This window comes from Dermacentor albipictus, chromosome 1 (assembly GCF_038994185.2).
Source record: "Dermacentor albipictus isolate Rhodes 1998 colony chromosome 1, USDA_Dalb.pri_finalv2, whole genome shotgun sequence".
Lineage (NCBI taxonomy): Eukaryota > Metazoa > Arthropoda > Arachnida > Ixodida > Ixodidae > Dermacentor > Dermacentor albipictus.
In genome coordinates this window covers 398,819,719-398,842,025 of record NC_091821.1, presented here as the reverse complement: position 1 = coordinate 398,842,025, position 22,307 = coordinate 398,819,719, and the positions used below count along the sequence as shown (strand labels likewise).

General features: G+C 43.0%; 1 protein-coding gene across 1 annotated transcript in view; it reads left to right on the top strand.

Moving 5' to 3' along the window:
• Positions 1-1,270: 1,270 nt before the first annotated feature.
• The window catches only part of LOC135921321 (tudor domain-containing protein 1-like), a 75,260-nt gene continuing 54,223 nt past the window's right edge, over positions 1,271-22,307 (top strand). The window contains exons 1-11 of the mRNA XM_065455655.1: positions 1,271-1,293; positions 2,427-2,483; positions 6,988-7,051; positions 9,389-9,480; positions 11,908-12,043; positions 12,457-12,541; positions 12,734-12,771; positions 13,632-13,929; positions 18,538-18,634; positions 19,849-19,990; positions 21,362-21,517. Of these exons, the coding sequence (XP_065311727.1) occupies positions 12,002-12,043; positions 12,457-12,541; positions 12,734-12,771; positions 13,632-13,929; positions 18,538-18,634; positions 19,849-19,990; positions 21,362-21,517 (858 nt within the window). The 5' untranslated portion in view covers positions 1,271-1,293; positions 2,427-2,483; positions 6,988-7,051; positions 9,389-9,480; positions 11,908-12,001. The remainder of the gene's footprint in view (positions 1,294-2,426; positions 2,484-6,987; positions 7,052-9,388; positions 9,481-11,907; positions 12,044-12,456; positions 12,542-12,733; positions 12,772-13,631; positions 13,930-18,537; positions 18,635-19,848; positions 19,991-21,361; positions 21,518-22,307) is intronic.

Genomic DNA, 22,307 nt, shown 5'->3' with positions numbered 1-22,307 from the left:
TATCTATATGTTAGCAATGTATATGAATATAGTTCACTTTAGATGAGCTACCACAATATATGACTTATTTATGGCTTACATGACATCTTTCTTCATGGAGAAAGTGGGAAAAAAATCGGGCAGAACCCATCTCACGATCGAGACGTTAATCCGATCATAGCAATTGAAGCAATGTAGCGACATACCCATTTGCCACCGCCGGAACGCGTTATGTGTGTGTGTGAAGTGTGTATTGCAACGTGACTCCGCTGTAGGGCTTCCCTCTAGACACGCTGCGCCGCCTCGAGGGCCGCGCGTGGCCTCCGAGATGCGTGGCGTGCCGGTGCATGCGAACATAGTACTATTGCTCCCTTACTGTGCATGCACATTTGTGGCGCAGCGCGTTAAAGCGCTTCGCTGCTGTGCTTGAGAAACCCGTGTAACGCGGGTTCGATTCGTCCGAGCACCGGATAAATTTTAGGGGTACTCCGTTAAAAGAGTGGTAAAGATTATGTACCCATTGTATGCAGTTGCACACGTACAACCCACTGGTCGAATTAGTTTATTCGGAAAACAGACCCAGTGGCCCAAGTTGTGCTCTGAAAGAGGTTGCATAAAGACGTACTGCAATGTGGGTCAAGTTGCCTGAGAATATGCTAATCGCACTAAAGAGCTTTCTTCCTGTATGAGTTTCCTGTAGTTGGCTCTAAAGAAAGAACAATTCCTCTTCGGAAAGGACGGTTGTGTCGCATATGCGGAGTGATGTGAGCGTTATCTGTACGTGCCAATCTAGGGCCATAGAGTTCCGAACACACACAAGAATTTTTGCGTGAAACTTTGGTAAAATTTGCACCAGGTGAACAGGGACAGTTTGGCCAGTTTGAAGGAAACTTCCCAGTTTCCTTAACCCCAGCAGAAGGCAGATAATTTGATGTTGTGCTAGGTTATGCTACAGAGCTTCAGACTAAAATGGTTTGGTAATGATAACTGGAAAATGAAACGGAAGCAAACGTAAAGCTGCATATTACCATGCCACGCGACCACTCGATATCTAGCAGGTGCCGTGGCGCTGCTTACCATTTTTATCGCGCCATTCTCTTTGTAGCTCTGTGCTCCAGTGGTGCGCGTATTCCGCTTGCGCACTGCTGGCGCTGCCTTCCTCCATGCTTCTACCAATGCCTTTGCTTCTACATAGCTTTCGCCTGTCGTATCTGCTAGAACGCTCGAACAACTTCGAGGACTCCGCGCATGTTTTTGACCCAGACTTCATGCGTTTGACGGAGCATGCGTGCGTTCCTGCAGGAACTCTTTGTGGTAAGCGCTTTTTTAGTAACCGCCGATGAGGTTTGTTTTCGGCATGCCATGTCATTTGCGAAAAATTACGAATGCGACATTTTCGTGCGCTTTTACCTGCTTATTGCAGGCACGAAAGCACGTGCTTTGTGTGACAGCACGATCACCTGCCCGTGTGCGCCTCAGTAATCCTGCGTGAAATTTGCGATTTGCCTCTGCATCCGGATATTTCAAGAGCTCGTATGAGGACATAAGGGTAGTGTTGCAGTTGTAAGCTCAATGAACCGTTTAATTTTCGATGTCGTGCCTGAGTAGAAACAAGTCGGTGTTGATTGTGTCGCGACTCCATACCTAAATTGTTCGTGCAGAAATCGCGTTGCGAGTTCGTAACGTTGTAGCACACCGTTAGCAATCGCGAATTTCGCCCCGAAAGCATCGTATGAGCGGATACCAATGTCCATTTTAATAATCCGCCTGTGGTCGCCGCGTTTCGTAGCGTTTGTCGAAGCGGCGCCGAGTTTACAAATCGCAGCTGCATTGTTGTAATGGTTCATAAAATATCTTGATAGCAATGTAGTGCATATGCATGCGTGAAATCTTTTGAATGCCACGAAGTGGTGTCAGGAAATCATGTAGAGTGTAAAACGGGGCCTGGCAGCGTGCAGTTAAATCAGTAAGGACATCTGCAATGAGAGCGTCTCACTGACGCTGAGTAGCCGCAGCTTTCCCATTGCTTCGTTTACTGCTCGATTGAGACCCGTGTTTGGAGTGCTATGCGGTTTGCCAGAAATCACATAAAATACGTTCCTGAAGTTTATCGTTGGACATAGTTCGCTGTGAAACTTTCTTGATGATCATTGCAGGTGTGCGATACGAATAATTGAGAAGCCTGCACCCCCCACGAACGCGTTGTAGCCAGTAGGACTGCCGTCATAGTTTTTAGCGTAAGAAGGACTTAATTGAAGGAAGTTGCTGACAGCAAGTAATTTGAGTGGAATTTCAGACTGTTAACAAAGTTTGACTTAGCGTTACCCGCACTGTTTTCGTTACAACGAGCGTGCCTTTTATTTCAGGTGCGTAATGTCCGGTGATTTAAGTACTTTGGACGATTGGGACCCACTGAGTGAGGAGTATTTCTCCGTCTCTTTCAACAGTTACAACCAAGGCCCAGGGGTCAACCTACCACTTGAGTGCTTGCCAGCGTTTTCCGAGTAATGAAATTGCCGACTTTGTTGTTTGTAGTTCAAGTACAGTGCAGTGATTGCAGCGCTTACCTTGAACGACTCTTCTGTCATGTTTTAGACCAAGTGGCACCCGCCGTGGTTGCTCAGTGGCTATGGTGTTGGGCTGCTGAGCACGAGGTCGCGGGATCGAATCCCGGCCACGGCGGCCGCATTTCGATGGGGGCGAAATGCGAAAACACCCGTGTGCTTAGATTTAGGTGCACGTTAAAGAACCCCAGGTGGTCGAAATTTCCGGAGTCCTCCACTACGGCGTGCCTCATAATCAGAAAGTGGTTTTGGCACGTAAAACCCCAAATATTATTATTATTATAGACCAAGTGGCGTAGTCAAGACTCATTTGCACAAATGATAACTATTTTGCACTTTGGACGAGTAAAGCTATGCACAGTAACATGTAAAAACATTATTTTTGGGCCTTATCTTCATGGGACCGAGTGCATTATTACAAAAAAAGAAAAATCCATGACCACTTTAGTGTACAAATGATCACGGTAGTTAGCTTTCCCAGTCAGTTTTAAAAAACACACCTAAAGAAAAGAAAAACCCTGTCATGACTATAGCAGCGTGCTTAACAAGGCCCCTTTGTCGTGTTTATGCGTAGGTTGCATGAGGTGTCAGTTCCTGTCACTCGACCACCACCTAGCGCATTTCACTATACCCACTGTGCGAGTGGCTTATCAAAGGAATGTGAACAGTGTGAAATGATGGGGACAAGAACTTTGTGTCAATTTGTGTTCTACTGTGGTTTGGCACCACTTATTTTCCTTCGATAAGCGACTGGCATTGTGGGGATAGTGATGAGCCAGTGGCCTGTTTTTAACGATGCGATGGATTGTATGCACTGTTTGCCTTGGCGTGCAGGTTTGAGTTGATGACATGGCGAAGGAGGACTCTTCAGGATCGGCATACTTTGATTAATTTATGCAACCGATATGAGCTCTGCACAGAGAGAAAATTGCTATGTGTGACGGCATTGACGCATGCCACTTCCCAGTCATTACAGATGCTGTAGTTGTCGCTGCTGTTACAGCTAAAAGTAGTTATTTAGCTGCAACATTTTGTAGGAGAGATCATGGCATGTGAGAGTGGAAACTGCCTTTACAAGTGGTTTCGATAGACTGCCATGGTAATTGAACTGAGCCCCAAAGCAGAAGGCATTGCTTTATACTTGTATGTCCTTGTTGCTATGCTGCTCTCCCTACCAAAATTGTGTAGTACCTGGAACTGAGTAAACTTTTGTGGCAGCATTATTGTGATTGCATACAAAGTGTGAGCGAAGCATTTCTTCTGCTTTGAGATGTGCAGGGGGAGCACGCACATGCCAGTGAACTCTTGTTGAAGCTTATAAAATTTGACTTTTACCATGTGGGCAAGAATACACTGGTTGTACGTGACATTGTGGATATAAAAAAATTCCCATCTACCCATTGGCTAGTTTTCTTTTTTGTTTTCTTTCTTCGCAAATCTCCAGCTACAGTGCAGGTTTTTGCTTCTTTGTGTTTGCACTTTTGAATATTTCATAATTTTGCTCAAAAAGAGTCATTTGGCTAGAAGTAGAGCTGTTCGCTTTGCTAGTAGTGCTCTTAAAGGCCAACTGCAACAACATTTTTGACTGCACTAGAAGTCCTAACTTCATATAGTAGACATAGAGCAGCCTCCGTGAAAAATTGTACATTTGAAATTCGACTCGGGAGAGCCACAGAAAGCTTATGAAAGTCAACATTTTTATTGATAATGAAACAGAAACACCCAAAAATGTCCACTGCTGCACAGCTCTTAACAAAATTTTGAAGGTGACGTACTGGAAATTGCATTATTTTAGCAAACTGCCAGCTGAACACGTCGTCTGCTGAGGTGCTATTCAACGACTGCTGATTTATACATTTGCCAGCACTACCAAGATTATTTCGGTAGTGTATACTGCTCATTTATAACCGATTTAGCCAAAGCGAAGACAAGTAGCAGTTAGGCTTCAACATAGTGTCCATCATGACTTCAACACAAGCCATACAGTGTTTAGAACAATAATTTTTTGCTGTTACTTTGCTGATGTGACAACCAGCTTGTCTAGTGTGTGTGCAAGAAAGTGGCAAAAGCACCAGCACAAGATGTAGTGCATTTATCATGAGATGCATCACTCCTGCAAATACACCAGTAAGATGCAAATAAACCTGTATGGAGTGCACATTCAGAGAAAATTGCCTACCGACACATACACATTCAGAAGAAATTTAGAATTCTTTCTGGGCAGAACAGATGCACTGAGATTTGCCATGGCTACAGGGTAGCATTTTTTTAAATATTTATTTCCACCGAAAATGTGGATTTTTTGTGAATATCTGGTTCACAAATTTTTTGAAGCTGAAACCGTCTATACAAGTGCACATCCCACTCTTCAGTGCTCTATTTATATCCAACCACCAAATAACAAGGTTTGATAGCTGTTGGTATGCCATATGACAATGTCACTGTGCAGGAATTAGGAGAATGCATGTGATGTTTGAGCACTAGTAGAATGAGACTTTATTTGTGTTGTGTGGGTATAGAGGTCCAACGAATAATATAGAACAGAAAACAAGAGAAAGTAGGTATGACCCATAATCAAACTTTTCCAGTTCAACCACTGCATGCAAAGACTGCATAGAGCACGGCCAAGGCCTACCGACCGCTTAGTCTACCCCCTACAAGTTTCTGGATTTCATTCTAGTGAAAGGCAAAAAGGGTCCAAATAAAGAAACGAGTAGATTTCCTGGGCTACAGGGGGCTTTGACATGGCCCAGGCTCCTTGCATCGGAGTGCATGTCTGCAACTGCAACGTGATCGCTGTCTTAGCTCACTGGCATATTTGCTTTCAATGGCCTGTTTTGAGTAAACTCAAACTCCCTTAAAAAAAAAAAGAAAAAGGAGTGGTGGGGTGTACTATTTCTTCCATTTTTATTTATTCACCTATTTATTTTTTGTTTAAAGGGACACCAAAGGCAAATATTAAGTCAAGTTAAAGTGATAGATTAGTACTCGAGAATCTCTAAGGCGTCAATATTATTGCGAACAGAGCCTTAATAATTGAGAAATTAGGGTGAGAAATTGAGAAATGCAGGGCATAGTTGGAGACTCCCCCGACACATTCAAGCACTTGCCCGATGATGCAAGCACTCCTTAGTTAAATTCTGTCACTAGTACTCAACCATTCGTTGCAAAAAACACCTTTGTATTGTATTATAGGGCAAAATAAAATGCTACTTGTCCCATTCTATTTCATTTTTTAGAAGAAGAACTCATTGAAATTGCCCTTGACAACGCCCCGGGCGGTCGAAAGGTTTCATTTCTGCTCGACTCCGCGCAGCCCACGCTTTCGCGTTTTACTAGTTTCGTCATCGCCTAGTGCTGTGCTGGTTTTGCTGGCTTGTGAAACTTGCACAAGCTGCAAGTGGCAGAGAATTCAACTGCCATGTAATGTCGCAGGATGCCCAAACAGTCTACGCCACTTGACCAAAAAGCAGCTGCAGCGGCGATTCCACCACTGTCTTGGCTTGGTAGCGCCACCTGTTGGGTGGGGTTTTACTCGCCGACAGCAGCAAAGGGTTGTGATGGCGTATGCAACGTCACCACTCCTCCGGTTAGGTGGCGGGAGATTTGAATTTCGAAAAAGGCATTCGGACCCTTCAGGTGCAATTTTCTTGTAAACTAGATCCTTTCTTGGCGCCAAACAAGCCTTATGATGTTTCTGGTATGGTATTTAAACAGTCCACGTTGGCTTAGTATTTACCTTTAGTGTTCCTTTAAACTGAATATGCTGAACCCTAGCCAGGTAAAGCACACTTAGGTGATCTTACCTCATAGAGCAACCTCGTCACCCTTTTTTTTTTTTTTTTTTGAAGACTAACTGATGATTACTTTATGGTGACATATCTGTCATTACTGATGGAGAAAGTTGTGGAAGAAACTCTAGGGTATGTGCCAAAGAGAAACAACCCAAATATGGGTGGTATGTGCGTTTGTAGAGTTTCTTGATGAAACGGGCATTGTGGAATAGTGTGGAGATGTGAAATAGTTTTGTTGATGTAGAAATTAAAGAGTTCTATGTACGTTAATTCGGACATGTACACTGGCATTTGCCACACTTGTGACTGCATAGATTCCAGATATGTGACCGTGTATGTTCTTATATTATGGTGTATGCCTTGTTTTCCTAGTGTATTTTTTGTTTGTTTTAGCACATATTGCATTGCGCTTGTTGAACTTGAGTTATGCGCTAGTAGGTTTTGTATCACAACTTAAGAACTACTCGCAGGAGTTCATTTTTGAGTGTTCATTTTTTTTATTGCATGTCGGAGTGGCTGGTGCCTCTACGGGCCTTGCCAACATCTCCTTACGTAAATTTAATTTAAATAAAGAAACAGTAATGTTTTTATGTAGATACCACAAATTTGTTATGACCACTAATGAGTGATCCCTTGCTCTCTGTTTTCAGAGAAGCTGAGGTTGTCAGATCGAGGACATTGTGTGTCAAAAATCTACCTGTGGAGGTAACTGAGGTGAGAAAATATGGTGCATGTAAACTTTGCTTTGCATTGCTTAGTGCATTGTTTGTTCATGTTCCGACGGGGTAGACTAGGCAATGCACATTCTGTTTGCTGATGAATGCCTGGAGTGATTTAAACTTTCTTGAATGAGAGGCCTCCCTGCCTTCTACTTTTCTCTTTCCTCCTCCTTCTTTTTGAATGAGAGGAAGGAGAACCGAGGGGCCGTGTTTTTGTTAGTCACAACCGTAATCATGAAACTAAGGAAAGCGCAGGAAAGATTATTTGAAGTTATTATAATTAAAATGTAGGAATGATATAAATGGAAATGAGATTTCCTTTCCTTGGCTTCATTGTCAGCTCCATAATTAGGGTTATGCAATCATGTAACACAGCTTTAAGGCTCTTCTGCCTCCTCCTGTGCCAAGGCGTCTTAATGCAATGACAGCGGCCTGGGAAACAAGGAAAAAAAGGAATGGTTTGGGAAATACTAAGCACTGGCAAAAAAACCCATGGAAATTTGGAGGGAAAAGTCAATACCGCATCAGGGAATTTGGCCTTGGGAAATGGACAGCTTTAAAAAATTGCGTTAGTTTGCTTCTTCCAAGTGTTCTTTCAGCCAGAAAACTCTTCTAACAGATTACTTTTCATTCATAAACATGAACACTTGACAGGAAAGCTCTAGTTATGGTTGCATGGCTTCACGCAAGGAGGAGAGTTTGGCACTTTTTAAGCCAGTAGATTTTCATACCTGCGAAGTCTTCTGAATTCTTCTCAATTTTATGTAAATTTTTAAGAAATTTCATAAGGCTATTATTTAGGCTTGGTCTGCAAATGTTTTACAAAAAAGAAATTCTTTTCATGAAAATACTTTAAAGCATGGGGTGAAGCAAAATTGCATGAAATGCCAGGAAAAAAGAAATATTGATAATTGGGGCCACCTTCTTGTAGCAGTGCAAGATGCCATACACCATAGGGGGGAACCAGCTTTGAGCAAGTTTGTTCGGCAGGCGAAATTTGCACCAGCAGTCACTGAAAAGGTAGCTGGTCTGAAAACAAGTGTTGTCAATCTCTGCTGTTCCAAGTTTGCTGCTAATTGTGTGCTGTGTTTAAAGGGAACTCATCTTTAATAATAGATAATGTAAAATAACCATGTTATAAAAATGTTATGCGAATAACACACATATTAAAGTGTGTATGTATCCAACAAAAGGTGTGTGCGCAGATCAAACTGGAAGGAAATGCCCGCTACCCCCCCCCCTCCTGTTGTTTCTGGAGCTTTTTTTTTAATTATAAAGTTGATAAGTTGGCAGGTATAAATTCTTGATCAGATTGGTAAAGGAAACCTGTAAAAGTATGGCAATTTGGAATGAGTGATTTACTAGACACCTCCATGGGGTACAGCTGACCTTTGATTTATCAGATTCTCTAGGGGCTGCGTAAAAGTCTGAAAAATCGGGCAGTCCAAAAGAATGAATGCATGCCTTTTACTGTCTCCAAGTGCTCAAATTGCCACAGGCACGTCCTAAATAGCTCTGAAGGCTGGCCGGTAGACTTATTAGGCTTATTGGTGCTCGTACTGTGACAGGAGGCAGTGGGTACACGCGTGTATAATTAAGGAATACATACTGTGTCCCGTGACAATTGCCTCTGCCAACTTTTGGTATGCGTCAGTGCAATACTTCGCGTATACTTCACCATGTAACAATGCTGTATTCAGGCGAAGCTGACTTTTTGAAACCGGCATTATGCAATGCATTGTGCTTTCCGAGCTTTGAAGCCATCGGCGAGGATTAAAACACAAAGTCGGTGCCATTACTAGCAGGGGCAAATTGTTTTAATGAAAAACATGACATCCATGGAGGGAAGAAACAAAATAGCAGAGACCTTGACGTCATGTTTTTGAAGCCAGAAATGAAGCCATGTTGATGTGGCATCTGCCGTTGCGCCTGCAATCAGCTCGCCAGGGCAGATAGGCAGGAGCTTTGAACTTGCACTGCTATGAGCTACCGGTAATGCATGCTGCCGACGTGCATCAGAACAGAGCCTACAAAACTTCTGTAATAGTTTTAGTGATGCAGATGTGCTCCTGTGCTTTTCTGTGGCGCATTGAAGAAGACGACAAAGACCCATGCCGGTGCACGCATCGCGAGACGCTGGCTGCTGCGTGTTGTTGCTGGTCAGCCATCTTTAACTACACTGACTCTGCTTGTGGATATATTGTAAACGCAGTCTTTCTATACTCCCAACATCCCCGTAACAGTATTTTCATTGTTTAGTATGAACGAAAAAATATGCTGAACATCGAGGCAAGTGCATTTTTTATTGATGTGCAGAAAATGTTGATTTCAGGCTGGTCTTAGGAATTTGTTTTCTGGCTGTGGGAAAGTGCTTGGTGCTCAGAAACTCCAGCCAAAGCCAGAGTACCCAGACAAGACAGTCGGGTGAGTACTGGCTTGCTTCTGTTGAGCTTAAAGATAGCCTTTCACGACAGAAAAAAATTTACCAAATACGGGACAAGAGGGTGATAGAGGACAGAGCTAGGGGCGCCCCTCCTGTACTCTTTTATTTTGCCATTTTTCGGGATACCAACCAGCTGAAATTCATACCTTCTTGCACTTCATCTCTTCTTGTGCTAGTGACATTTTTTTTATGCGAAGCATATTACGAGGGCTCAACCCAGCTCCTCAGGCGCGGCGGTGTCGCCTTGAATACCACGTGACACCGTGACGTCACGACAGAGGAGAAGTGGCTTTGGCTCAACTCTTGCAAGATGGTCTGGGTGGGAATCGAACCAGGGTCTCCGGAGTGTGAGACGGAGACGCTACCACTGAGCCACGAGTACGATGCTTCAAAGCGGTACAAAAGCGCCTCTAGTGAATGTGGTGTTGCCTTAGAAACGAGCTGTTTCTAAGGCTCAGGCGTGCGTCGCTTGCTCAGGCGCACATTTCGTTGCCGCGCCGAACGCTGCGTTGCTCGACGCTCACCGCGTCCAATGCGGGGCGTCCAAGGCGAAGCAGAGTAACGCATGAGTTGTTTCTTCGTCTAGCCGAACCAAATATAGCCAAGCAACAGCAGTTCACCAAGCTAAACAGTGGTTCAACAACTAAAATAAAGGCTAGTATGCTTCGCATCCTGGGCTTAACCTTACCTAAGCCACAGCCATTTTTTTTTATTGTGTTGTTGCAGTTACTCCCTTAACCCTTTCAATGTTGGGATTTTTTCAGAGGTGCTGCATCTTCAGGTTCATGTATTTCTCTTGTGTTCATGGATATTATGAACACAATACCTATATTATCTATATTATGGGCTGCTCTGTAGCTATATTATCTTGAACTATGCTTTTTATGCAGGCCAAAATTTATTTGCAGTTGGCCTTTAAGACGAAGCTTTAGCTTAAGGGGCCAACTCTAATTTTTCTATGCAAGCGCATGTAAAATGCAGAAGTGCTTTCATTAGACAATGGCTGGACTGATTTGAACGAAATTTGTTGCATTTGAGAAAGAAAGTTATATTCTAGCAACTATAGTAAGTAGCGGAGAAAATGCAGGCTTAGCGAAGAAGATGCACACTGCGAAGCTGCATTGCCAAAACCGTGCAAGAGGTGCGAGCTGCTGACTGTTCTCACTAAGCCTGGCCTTTTCCATCACCGAGCTTGTGTTTCTTTGCACCTATCATGCGCTCTGTGAGCTTTCCTTTTGAAGCAAAACTTTGATTTAGAACTTCCAATGTTTTTATAAAAATTGCTGAGAAATGATAAGTTCTAAAAAATTCAAGCCCAGTGCTTACGCATCCGTAACTCTGCCCTAGAAATGCATATCCAAGTTCTGTACATTGCATCTGTAAGAGTATCTTAAGTGGACAAATGTGATTTATGAATTTGCAGCGTACGTCACATTGTTACGATGTATAGGAGACTTTTTCTAAAATTTTCTAAATGCATCTGATAGCATGACCTGAAAATCTACTTTTTAGATTTACTAGATTTTCTTACTTTTTAAGTGCAGCATACCTTAAACATAAGTGTAATGGTTGCCGAGAAAAACTGTTTCTCTATTCCCATGTACTTAGACAGAAACTCATGAACTAAATCTTTCTCCTAAGAGGAAGCTTTTGCTCTGGCAAAACTTTGATGCTGCCTATTAAAATTCATGTAAAATGCAGAAACTCTTTTCTGAGATAACCACTGCGGCAATATTAATAAAGTTTGTTGCATTTGAGAGAGAAAGTTAAATTCAAGTTATTGTTGGAACTGGAATTTCGATTTAGGGTCTGCCTTTTTTCATTGGAGTTTTAAAAAATTGGTAAGTTAAAAAAAAATTGAAGCATGAGGTTTACACTTTTGTAGCTCTGCACCTAAAGTAGATATTACAGTTCTGTAAACCCCATCCATTAGCGCCTCTAAAGTGGGCGAATTTGATATGTCAATTTATGTCTTAACGTGAGGTTGTTACATTGTTTACAAGTGTTCTGTGAGAGTTGAAATCACAAATGAGTAGTCTATAGAAAGCCATGCATAATATATCAATGTTGTCGGCGTTAGATGTACGATTAGGTGCAATTTAGACAATTGTGATAACATTTTTCATTGCTGAGTTACAAAGCTCTTAACTTCTTAGTTTCGTTTTCTAAAATTTTTTATTTAGGTAATCAATTCTTAAATAAAAATTTGATGATCTAAATAAAAAAATTCGCAACCATCAATCACTAGTTTTTACCTTTTTCTGTTAAATGTAACAAACTTCGTCAAATGTGGTGCACTGGTTGCCGAGAAAAACTATTTCTCCTTTCCCACGTATCTAGATTGAACTCTTCAATAAGAAAAGTGATGTGCAAGGCTTCAGGGTTAAAAATTTTCTTTTCTTTTGTAGATTCGTGGATTTCCGGTCAACAAGAGAAGCCCTTGCTGCGATTTCAAAGTTCCACGGAAAACCTCCATTCCATTTGAAAGTGAATATTGCCAGCATGTCACTCTCGGACAGGTTTAGGTTTGACGCTAAGAAGAAGGTAAGTGTTGTCATGGGGGCTGCTTTGCAGAACTGAGCTGTTGGTTGCTTAATTCAGCATTTGTAGCACAGTAAACTTCTGGTGTTTAAACTTCAGTAATAATCATAGTTTTCATTTTGAACCATTGCTTTTTAAATGCATTTTGAAGCCACATGCTGTATTCAGTTGGTAAAGGTGGGGGAAAGGCAAATGGGGGGTGAGGCAGTGCTAACGTCCTGGCAGAGGCCTAGGCCCCCAGTGCCCTCCCTCCTCTGGATTCACCAGTGGGTTTGGGGTCATTGCACATTATTTAGTTTGGGATCTTACAGAATCAAAACATACCAGCTGTGGATTAAGGCAACAGTAAAAGCAGTGCAACTATGGTTATGTCATGCCTACCCTGTGCGTCACACTCGTTTATTGCGTTCACACAGGAAGAGCTGGATGACGTACGTCGGAGGATTGAGGAAAGATACGGTGTGCCTTCACACATCAGTCCTCCACCAGGTGCCGGCAGAGGTAGGGGAAAATGGCGCTGTTTTTCTGTTGTTAATTTGTATTGCTGTGTGTTGTACTCAAGTGCTTGGCTTTGTAAGTGCAAATTGTTGCCGGAATCCAGTTCTTCTGAATTTGCATGGAATAATGCACTTGTGAAAGCGTTACATTGCTGCATTTACTCACTTGCTTATTTTATGACATCTTCTTTTACAGGGAAAGGGATTTCTTCTTCACCTTTTCCACCTGAAGATGTGAGTTACTTTGGTGTATTTGTGGGGAACCAGCTTAGTAATTAATAGGCTTCACTTAGAATTGCCACTGGAAACATTTCCTGGAGCTACCGTATTTCTCCAATTCAAAGCACACCACTTCTTCTGTGTAAATGGGTTTGCCTGCATTTTAGAATTGGACATGAAACCAGAATAACATTTCCAGTATAGGCAACCACTTACCATCAGAGCCAACATAATTTATATTGTTGCAAGATTGTGACAGAACACATTTATTCATGGATGAAGGAGAGAGAAGGGAGTGTAAGGGGACAGTTTTAAAACTTAACCTTAAAGAAAAGCAGGGGGGGAGGGGGCTAATGGGAAAGGTCTTCCATTTGAAGGGAAACACTGCCCCCTACTTTGTAGAGTTAAGGGGGTAACTGGCTATCAAGGGTAATTTTGAAAGCAGGAGCGTATACCTGCCAACTCTCCAGAATATTTTTTATTAAGTTTACCAATTTGGCTTATTATAAACTTTTATAAACGCTGCATCAAGTCTTACTAAAGTTGCGTTTTACTTGAGATTGTCTTCTTGCGAGCTTGTACTTTCATAGCACAAATTGAATGAACCGTGACATGACATACAGTAACTTTCATCGAACAAAAGAACCCCGAGCTATGTAAAGTAGGCATGTCTAGGAAACCTTCAAGGTATGGATGGATAGATGTGCTCAGGCTCTGGACAAACTTTATAAAAAGCAGCATAGGTCGTGATTAAATATAAGGATGTGCATTACAGGAACGGAAAAAAAAGATATATATGCTGAATATATTTTTGCCAATATAGTGCATTTTGCTGTCTTGATTGCTCTACGGGGTTTTCTTTCTGCACTTTGCAGTTGAAAAGTATTCGTGTGGATGTGGGCTCCCGCCCTGGTGAGCGGCGTGTCTACAGTAGCAGCAGCAGTAGCAGTAGCAGCAGTAGCGGTTGCAGTAGTCGATGCAGCAGCAGCAGCAGCTCGTCAGATGACTCCTTTAAGACCTGCCGATCGTTTCCGAGCGGTGACAGTGGTCTTGCCGAAAGGAATTTGCAGGTTGTCATCACAGGCAATGCTAGTGGAGAGCAGACACGCACTGTGATAGCCCGCGACCTCGCTACACTGCCCGATCAGAAGTGTGTCTACTGTGGCGAATTTGGTGAGCACTGCTTTTCTCTTCTCTGCTTGACATGTTGACAGTTGTTGCTTTCACTTGCGTGTGGCAAAGCCTTCCTCTCGTAAGAAATTGCAAAAGTGCCAGTGTTGCAAATTACCATTTACTCGCATAATGAGCCCACCTTTTTTAATATTTTATCTTTATTTTTCCCCAAAAAAACTTAACATCAACCTGGGGGGCAGGTTCATTACGCGGGAGGTAAAAAAGTTACGACAGATGTTTAAGAGTTGAAATTTCACATCCGATGTAGATAAGAAACTTTCTATTAAAACTTTACCTTTTTAGTAAAAGTGTCTACACAACATATGTAACAAATTTTTCTTAGTCATGTCACTAGCCGGTCATTTGTTGGTGCTCCTACTTGTAACCAGCACTGTCGTCACTTTCCTTGCTGATGTTACTTGGTGTTTCTTTGCCATTGTTGGCCATTTCACAGTCAGCTGGCAAACATAGATATACCGTATCTACTCGCATAATGATCGAACTTTTTTGTCATAAAAAATTGCCTCAAATTCACGGCTGCGATCATTATGCGTGTTGAAGTTTCTCACGAAAAGAAAAAAAAATTTTTTTTCATCCCGCATTTGCTGCGGGATGACAGCAGATCAACAAACAGACGGCTGTTGCTGTAACAGTGCTGGATACCAAAACAAAAATGGTGGCTGGCAGAGCAAGCTGAGGAGGAGCTGGAGGAAATAACCTTATTACGTGCCCTGCGAGTTGTTGGGAAGGGCCAAAGGCCCCGCCTAGGGGACGGTCAGGAGTTCGTTGGTCCTGATGGCATCCTCGGCACGCCGGACGGCCCATAGTTGATCCTCGAGGGCAGGGCTGAGCAGCGCGGCTTCCCAGTTCGTGCGAAGGCTGTTGCTAGAGGCTGCGATCTCGTTATTGTTATATATTCCTCGGCATTCCCATAATACATGCTCCTGAGTGGCTCTGAAGTCACGTGTGTTGCATTTGCCCATTTGATATTATATATATATATATATATATATATGCTGTGTGAGAGTGCAGGATTCGGATGTGTCCTAGTTTGTAACTGCCGCCATGCGACAGATTGCTTTTTTGTCAATTTGCGTGATGTTGCGGGAATATGCCCCTCTGTAACCTATAGTGTTTCGTGATGATGTCATTATATGTAGTCATCCTGTCCTCCCCCTCATTTACCGCATTGTCGCGTCCGAAGGGTGCCGGGGCTTCACTTGTGACTGTGACTCGGTCCGTAAGCCCTCGAGCTGTGTCGTGTGCCGCCTTGTTGTTGCCGTCCTCCGCGAGGGTGTGAGCGGGTGTCCATGTGATGTATATCATTTGCAATTTTGGTCTCCTGCAAGAAGAATGCGTAGTGCCTCCGGGGAGATTCGGCCATTGGCAAATTTTCTTATTGCTGTCTGAGAGTCGCTGACTATTACGGTTGCGTTAGTCTGAGCTACTGCGAGTGCTATGGCTGCGAGTGCTCGCACTGTTTTTCGCTATCGATTAAGGCTGCTGTAAACCCCCGTCTGCGACTGTATCGAGCCGCGTCTATGAAGACTGAGTCCTTGTCGCTGCTGAATTTTTTCTGTGTCTGCTTCGCTCTGTTCTCTCTTCTGTCCTTATTGTGTTCTGGGTGCACCTTCTTTGGTATGGGGGATATTACCATCGGTTCCTTCGCCTCTCTCGGCTTGTCTACCTTGACATCGTGCTGTGTGTGGTAACCTATGTCTAGTCTCTCTAGGATGTGTCTGCTCATTCTAGTCTTAAGGCCCGTTCACACTACACGAAATATCCGGCGAGCGAAGCGGATTCGGCCGCTTTTGACTCTGAGGAGGGCGGAAAGTGGTGCGGTGAAGGCAATCGGTCCAGGACCCATTTTTTCCGCTTTCGCCGCCGCCGGAAGTTGCGTTTTTGACGTCACAACCCATCTAATCTCAACATGGCAGCCAGCATGTCTGAGCGACCGGCCTTCTCCGTGGAAATTGAGTTGAGTACATTGAGTTGCAGAGGAGAATCGTGACAGTTTCTTCTTCTTCCGACATTTCCATGTCTTCTGAAAAGCTCGCCATTGTGCTGTGCTCAATGCGTTGGCGGGCTAGTTGGTGCGAATCCATGAATACTTTGTTTAGTGCAAAACAGCAGACACAAGAAAGACAAAAGACGCAAGAAAGACATCTTTCTTGTGTCTGTTGTTTTGTGCTGAACAAAGTATTCATGGATTCGTGCTGTGCTCAGTATCTCGCAGCTGGAAGCCCAGCAACGGCGCAATACAAGCAGACGCAACAAAAGCCAGCCAACGAGAGGCGCTCACGTCAACTCTCGTCTCGTTCGCGAAGTCGCGAAACCAAAAAAGAAACTGCCGCGAGATCTCGCTGTCGTCGCGGAAAAGTGAGAAGTGGCGACAGATCCGCCGATGCGCGCGTCAACAGATGAGAACACGCTCTCTTTTTTTCGGCAAGTGAATCCACTTAGCTTGCCAAATTTTTGTAGTAGTGTGAATGGGCCTTTAGAGAGGCATTCATATTGTGCCATACATTGCGCTTCAATGAGCTCGTCTATCGTGTTGTGTAGGCCTAATTGTAGCAACTTTACCGTGCTGGTGCTGATCGCTAGCCCTATGGCTAGTTTGTATATTTTCCGAATGAGGCATTCTAGTTTGCTCTTTTCTACGACCTGCCGTTTCAAGTAAGGTGCTACGTATACTATTCTACTTATTACGAAGGCCTGTATTAACCTGATCATGTTTTCCTCTCTCATCCCGCTATGTTTGTTTGCTACCCTTCTGATTAGCCTCGTGATTTGCGCTACAGTCCCCTCCAGTCTTCTGAGGGTTTCTCCATTGTTGCCCTTGGAGCAAGCCGAACGAAATTTTTTTTCTTTTCGTGAGTACATTACGCACACTGAAACAGTTTCTTTCGTATCAGTATTGAATAATATTGTTAATATCGACAAGTCTGCGGCAATAACATAGCCATGTCCACTTTGAGGCGACAGAAACAGAGGTGGGCGTGCTTAGCTGCCAGTGATATAGAAACACCTGGTGGGTATGCTGCAGAAACGGCAGCATTTGTCTTCACTACTATCCTAATGCGGCACGTTTCCGCTTATGGTGGGCGAATATCTTAGCTGTGTTACAAGCATCGGCATATGAATAGGGTACACTTCTAATGTATCAGTGTAAGCGTGGCTACTATCATTGCCGCTCGCGATTTGTTGCGTGCCCATGAGTGCAGACGAGAAGAATCGAAAGGTGCCTTTTTTGTTGTTGTTGTTAACCACAACCATTATAAAGCCTACAAATAATAAAGCCAAGGCAAGTTTGGTTGTAGCTTTTTTTTTTTTTCATGGAAGTGTGGAAAGGTATGAAAGGAATCTAATGGGGCATCTGCTTAAGAATGTTTGGTGTGTGCAGTCCACTTGGTATGTCTTGAAGAGTCGTTCGCGTAGCATTCGACAGCATTCAACTGATGGTAAGTGCGATTATCATTAGCTAGACTTGGCACATGACATATTGCTGCTGCAAGTTCGAGGTGCGATCAATACACGGGAAAGAAATTCAATTTTGATGACAAAATTCAGGGGTGAGATTATTTCGTGAGTCCGATTACGCGATTAAATACGGTAATGTCATGCACCTTCTAAGGCTTAGCCAATTTTGGCCCACGAATCTTGTCGATCAGCTGCTGGCTTTAAAATCGCAAGCAGGAATGCCATGATATCTGGCAGTGGCCCGCACATGGTTCTGAATCAGCCAGCTGCACGGCCTTCACGCTGGATCCTCTTGACATAGGTATTTCAGAACTTCGTTCTCCACAAGAGGAAACTTGCCTTGTGTTGGGCCTCGAAATGTGCGGCATTTGCTTTTTGTAGCGCGAAGCTCATCCTCTTGTTTTTGCCAGTAGTGTGCATGCATTGAAACGCTGAAATGCTGTCCAGCTGCACGGTTCCTATGCTCAGACACAAGCTCAATAACCTTGAGTTTAAAACTGCCCGTATAGATAGTGTACCAGCCCATTATAGCTTACACAGCGGGTGCCCAAGGAACTTCTCCGCAGAACATAAACAGAAGCAGGGATGGAATGGCGGTGAATTTACGTTGTTTGTTGCTTTGTTTGCATGCCACCATGCTTGCACGGTGCTATAAGCAAGGAAGTTTCTTTCGCATTCGACAAATGACGTTGTGCCACAAAAAGGCGCAATTTTTAACTTGTAACCCACACCATTCATGCCCGCGTGGCTGGCAACTGTTCAGCATGGTTCTTAAACTGTTTTTAGACTTTTTAAGATATGACAGTGTGATATTGTTATTGCAGTCATCGACAGCGCCGGCAATCGCGCCGTAATAGAGCGAACAGATATTACGCACCAACTTTTGAAGTAAGATGCTCCCCATATACACAGAAAGTATTTTCTCAAGGACAAAATGGGGGATTGGTTCAGTATGCGAGTGGGTTCATTACGCGAGTAAACACATTATTTTTTTATTGTAAAGGTTGCAGTTTTATTTGTTTTAGTGGAACGACCTGGCTAGGCTTGTCCGTTTGCTTTGAGGAAATGAATCAAAACAAAGTAGTAATTTAAAGTATCAGTAGTGAAATAGTTGCGTTTTTCTTTCAGCTGAATTCTTGTGCCACATTTGCAAGGCATACTACTGCTCACCAGATTGTCAGTTGAAGGACTGGCCTTCACACAAGGACACTTGCCAAAAGAAAGGGTATGTTGACTATGAAGCTCACTTGGTAATTGCTTCACAGCTTTACAAAAAAACCTGTGTGTGTGTGCTTGACATTGTTATGACATTGACATGCACTGTGTCATGTAGTGGCAATAAGCTGCTTGCCACTGCAAACTGTTCATGAATTAAAGGAATTGGAAGTTGTGGCCAACCTGATAGCACAGGATTCATTGACCACAGCACAGTGGATGGTTATATTCCTGGCCAGCTAACCTGATGAAAAAACGATTCTGATGTTTCTAAAGTTGGCTTATTTTTTTAGTGTTTGCTGCTGTGAAAATTGGCTCTGATCCTTGTATGCTGGCAGAATGAATTCTTGGAAAGTAGACTTATAAATCCGAAAAGTTGCCTTTTGCAAGGGAATAATGACGACACCGAATAGGAAAGTTAGCTTAACCGTATTGGTAAACTGTATATCGGCAATACTAAAGAAAGGGAGGCTTGATAAGCCAGAAAAGGCACAAAAACAAATGACTGGTTGGTACGCTGCCTTGAAGTTCCATGACGTCATGGATTTTGATGACTTTGGCTTGAGTCTGGCTGATTAGTTATTGCTAAAGATAGAATACACTGTGTTGTAGAGAAGCTAGTGAACCTATTACATGAAATTAACGAAAATAGATCGATTTTAAAAAGAATGCTATAGTTGTCTAAACTAATTTAGTGCTTTTGTTTAGTGTCCCTGTAATTAGCAGAAAAAAAAGGGATATACGAGGGAGAATCAAAACATACTGTGTTAATCTTTTAAACTTTGTGGTAAAGATAAGGGTTTGTGGTGAAGATGGCAGTTAGCTTTGTGTAATACGGTGTGTTATGCGTTTTGCATTTGGAAAGCCATTGGCTAGTTTACAGCTGCAGGTGATGAGATTGCGTGCGTCAATCACTTTGCCAGTAGTTGCAGTTTCGTGCTCAGTGCGGGACACAGAACCTTGTAATGCCTCCCTGTTGGCTCTGAAGAAAATTTTTATTGGTGGGCAGGCTGCTCAAAATATGACAGTAGCATTGGGACAGTCTGTTTTTAATAGAAAATGAGGAGAGTGATGGTTGGATGAGTTGGCTGGAAGAGTTTGTTCTCACTGAATTAAGCCAGCCCTAGCCGCTGCAGCAAACATAATGTTTGTTTTTACTGTTTGTGGGCTCCTGTGTAGCAACTTATGCCTTTTATTGAACTGTCTTTTTTGTGTTTCTCACAGTTTGCTGCCTACACCTCGAAACAAGTTGCCTGAGAAGGATAAGGGCATATCATCACCGAAACGAGGTGGTCAGAGAAGCAATGATGTTCTGGAGAAGGAGAGAGTCTCATCCCCTCAAAAGCCAAGTAGTCAGAAAGGCAATGTATGTAGCTTTGTGCAAACAGTCCTACTGGCAACTCAACTACCTAGACATTTTTATACAATAGAATTTCGTTGTAATAAAACTGTTGAGACCAAGCTTACTGGTTTAATTTAAATGGTGTTATGGCAGTTAAACAGAAGCGTCACTAGAAAACTGTGGGTTATGTTGGTGCACTTCAGTAATTAATACAGTCGTGAAAATTGTGGACTTAAGCCGCAGATGGTGACTAAAGCAGACTTTTCGCAAAACCACCTTATTAGTTCAGGGACAGTGTTTCCTAAAATGTAAAACTCGGTGTGAGCCCTGCAGTTACTGTGGAAAGGTATGGCCCTGGCCAGTAAGGGTTTAGCAAATCATTTGTGTTTAATACGGCAGGTTTTGACTGTTTGCTGCATTGGCTTTTTTAGCTATAGCAAGCATAGGAGTTCAGCTGAAGCAGCGGTTTTGTGTGGAGTAAATGGAATTAATAAGGTCGCACTGTATTAGGTTGTTTAGCTCTGTGTCTATACAATGCATGGCAAAGTAGATGGTAAATGTTCCATAGCTTAAAATTCAGAGTTGGATACTGTGGTAGAAAGGAAGTTGCAGGATCATTTGACTGCCATTTCCATTGTGGCAGTTTAGCTTAGCACATTGTGCCTGATAATTACTAGATCGTGTGTAAGAAAACTTCTATAAAACTTTTCTAATTACCTTATGTGTGCATTGTATGTGCACTGTTGTGTATGTACCCTTAAAGGTATCAAATAACATGCAATATTGTAGAATGGAGTCATCCACCGGAAGTGGAACAAAACTGCTAAGTAAATGCACATGGATTTCTCATTAAGAAAGCTTCGTAGTTGAAAAAAATTTTGTGCTGGCCTAGGAATACAACTTGCGAGCAGTGTGTTTCTTGGGCAGTCGCTCTGCCATCTGAACTAACCAGCAAGCTAGTAGATGGCAGTATGAAGGCAAATTAATCGACAACTTGAAGTGGAGGAATGCTGAGTATTGCAAATTGATGCGAATTCAGTGCATCATTTTGTGCAAATTCTTGCAGTAAATGATGCCACATGCTTCAAGTCTGCTTTGACTAGTCTGTCATGTGGTTGTAGTGTAATGAAATGTAAAAATATTGCATTGTAGACAGGACCAGGGTATGCAATTGTTGACCTGGAGTTATTTTTAGATGCATAATATATAATTCGGCTCTTTGATTGGGTCCATTTGTCTAGCTCACTGTGAAGACCTGTTTTGTGTTATGTAATACACAGCCAGCCCTACCTTGTTTGTTCCTTAGCTGACCTCTTAAGCAACGTTTACTTTCCATGCATTTTTTTTTTTGTGTAGCAAACTTATTGCTTTTATTTCCCCTTCCTTCCATACTAGGCATTCTCTGGTGGAGTGAAGGACAGGGCCTTTGGAAAATTGGGACAGGATGGTTCGCCCAGAAGGCCCCAAGACAAACCAGCACCCCACTCTCCAAACAGGCCTAAAGCTAGTCCACAGCAGGCACAGTCTCCAGCTCCGTCTGCTGTTGCAGAGGTGTGCATTCTGTTGGGATTGATGTGAATTTTGAAAAGTTGGGCAGTTACTGAATATTAGAAAAATTTGCTCCTCAGTTACATGTAGTGCCTGAATTTATCATGCTTGGTAACTTTTTAATGTGTCTCTTATGGTCTTGCAGGTTCGAAGGGTACCACCAAACAGACAAAACCTAGTTTGAGACTGTGCATAGATGGCTAGACCTCTTCCAGATTTACTTACTGTGTAATGCAGAATATGATCGAGGCTGATTATAGGTTGAGACTTTTACCTTGAGGCAAGAAAGTAAAAAAAATATATATATATTATGCGCAGAACTTTGTTTTATGCCCTGGTGGCACTTGACTTGTCTGCCGCTAACTCATTCAAACTGTCAGAACTTCCGTCCAAAGATTATTGGTTATTTGCTGGCAGCATCCCACAACATGTCGTCCATGGTGCTGTTCAGGGATTTGCTAATACAGTAAAAGCTCGTTAATTCGAACCGCATGGGGAAGCCGCTTCAGTTCGAATTAACGAAAGTTCGAACTAACGAAAGTGAAGGAGAGCAACAGTACACTGCGATTTGGAAGCAATAGGGCATGTCAGAAATTTGGCGTGTAAGAAAGTGATGGCGTGTGCCACGGGCACACGCCATCTTCCAGTCGAAGCTCTGGGTCCGACTGTGCCACACCATCGATGTCCACCGAAACGAACGTTAGCCGAGGCATAACACCATCACAATGAATCGCGACGGCCGATACCTCCTAAGCTGAAAACAGAGGTGCACAACCGATGAAGACTGCCGAGA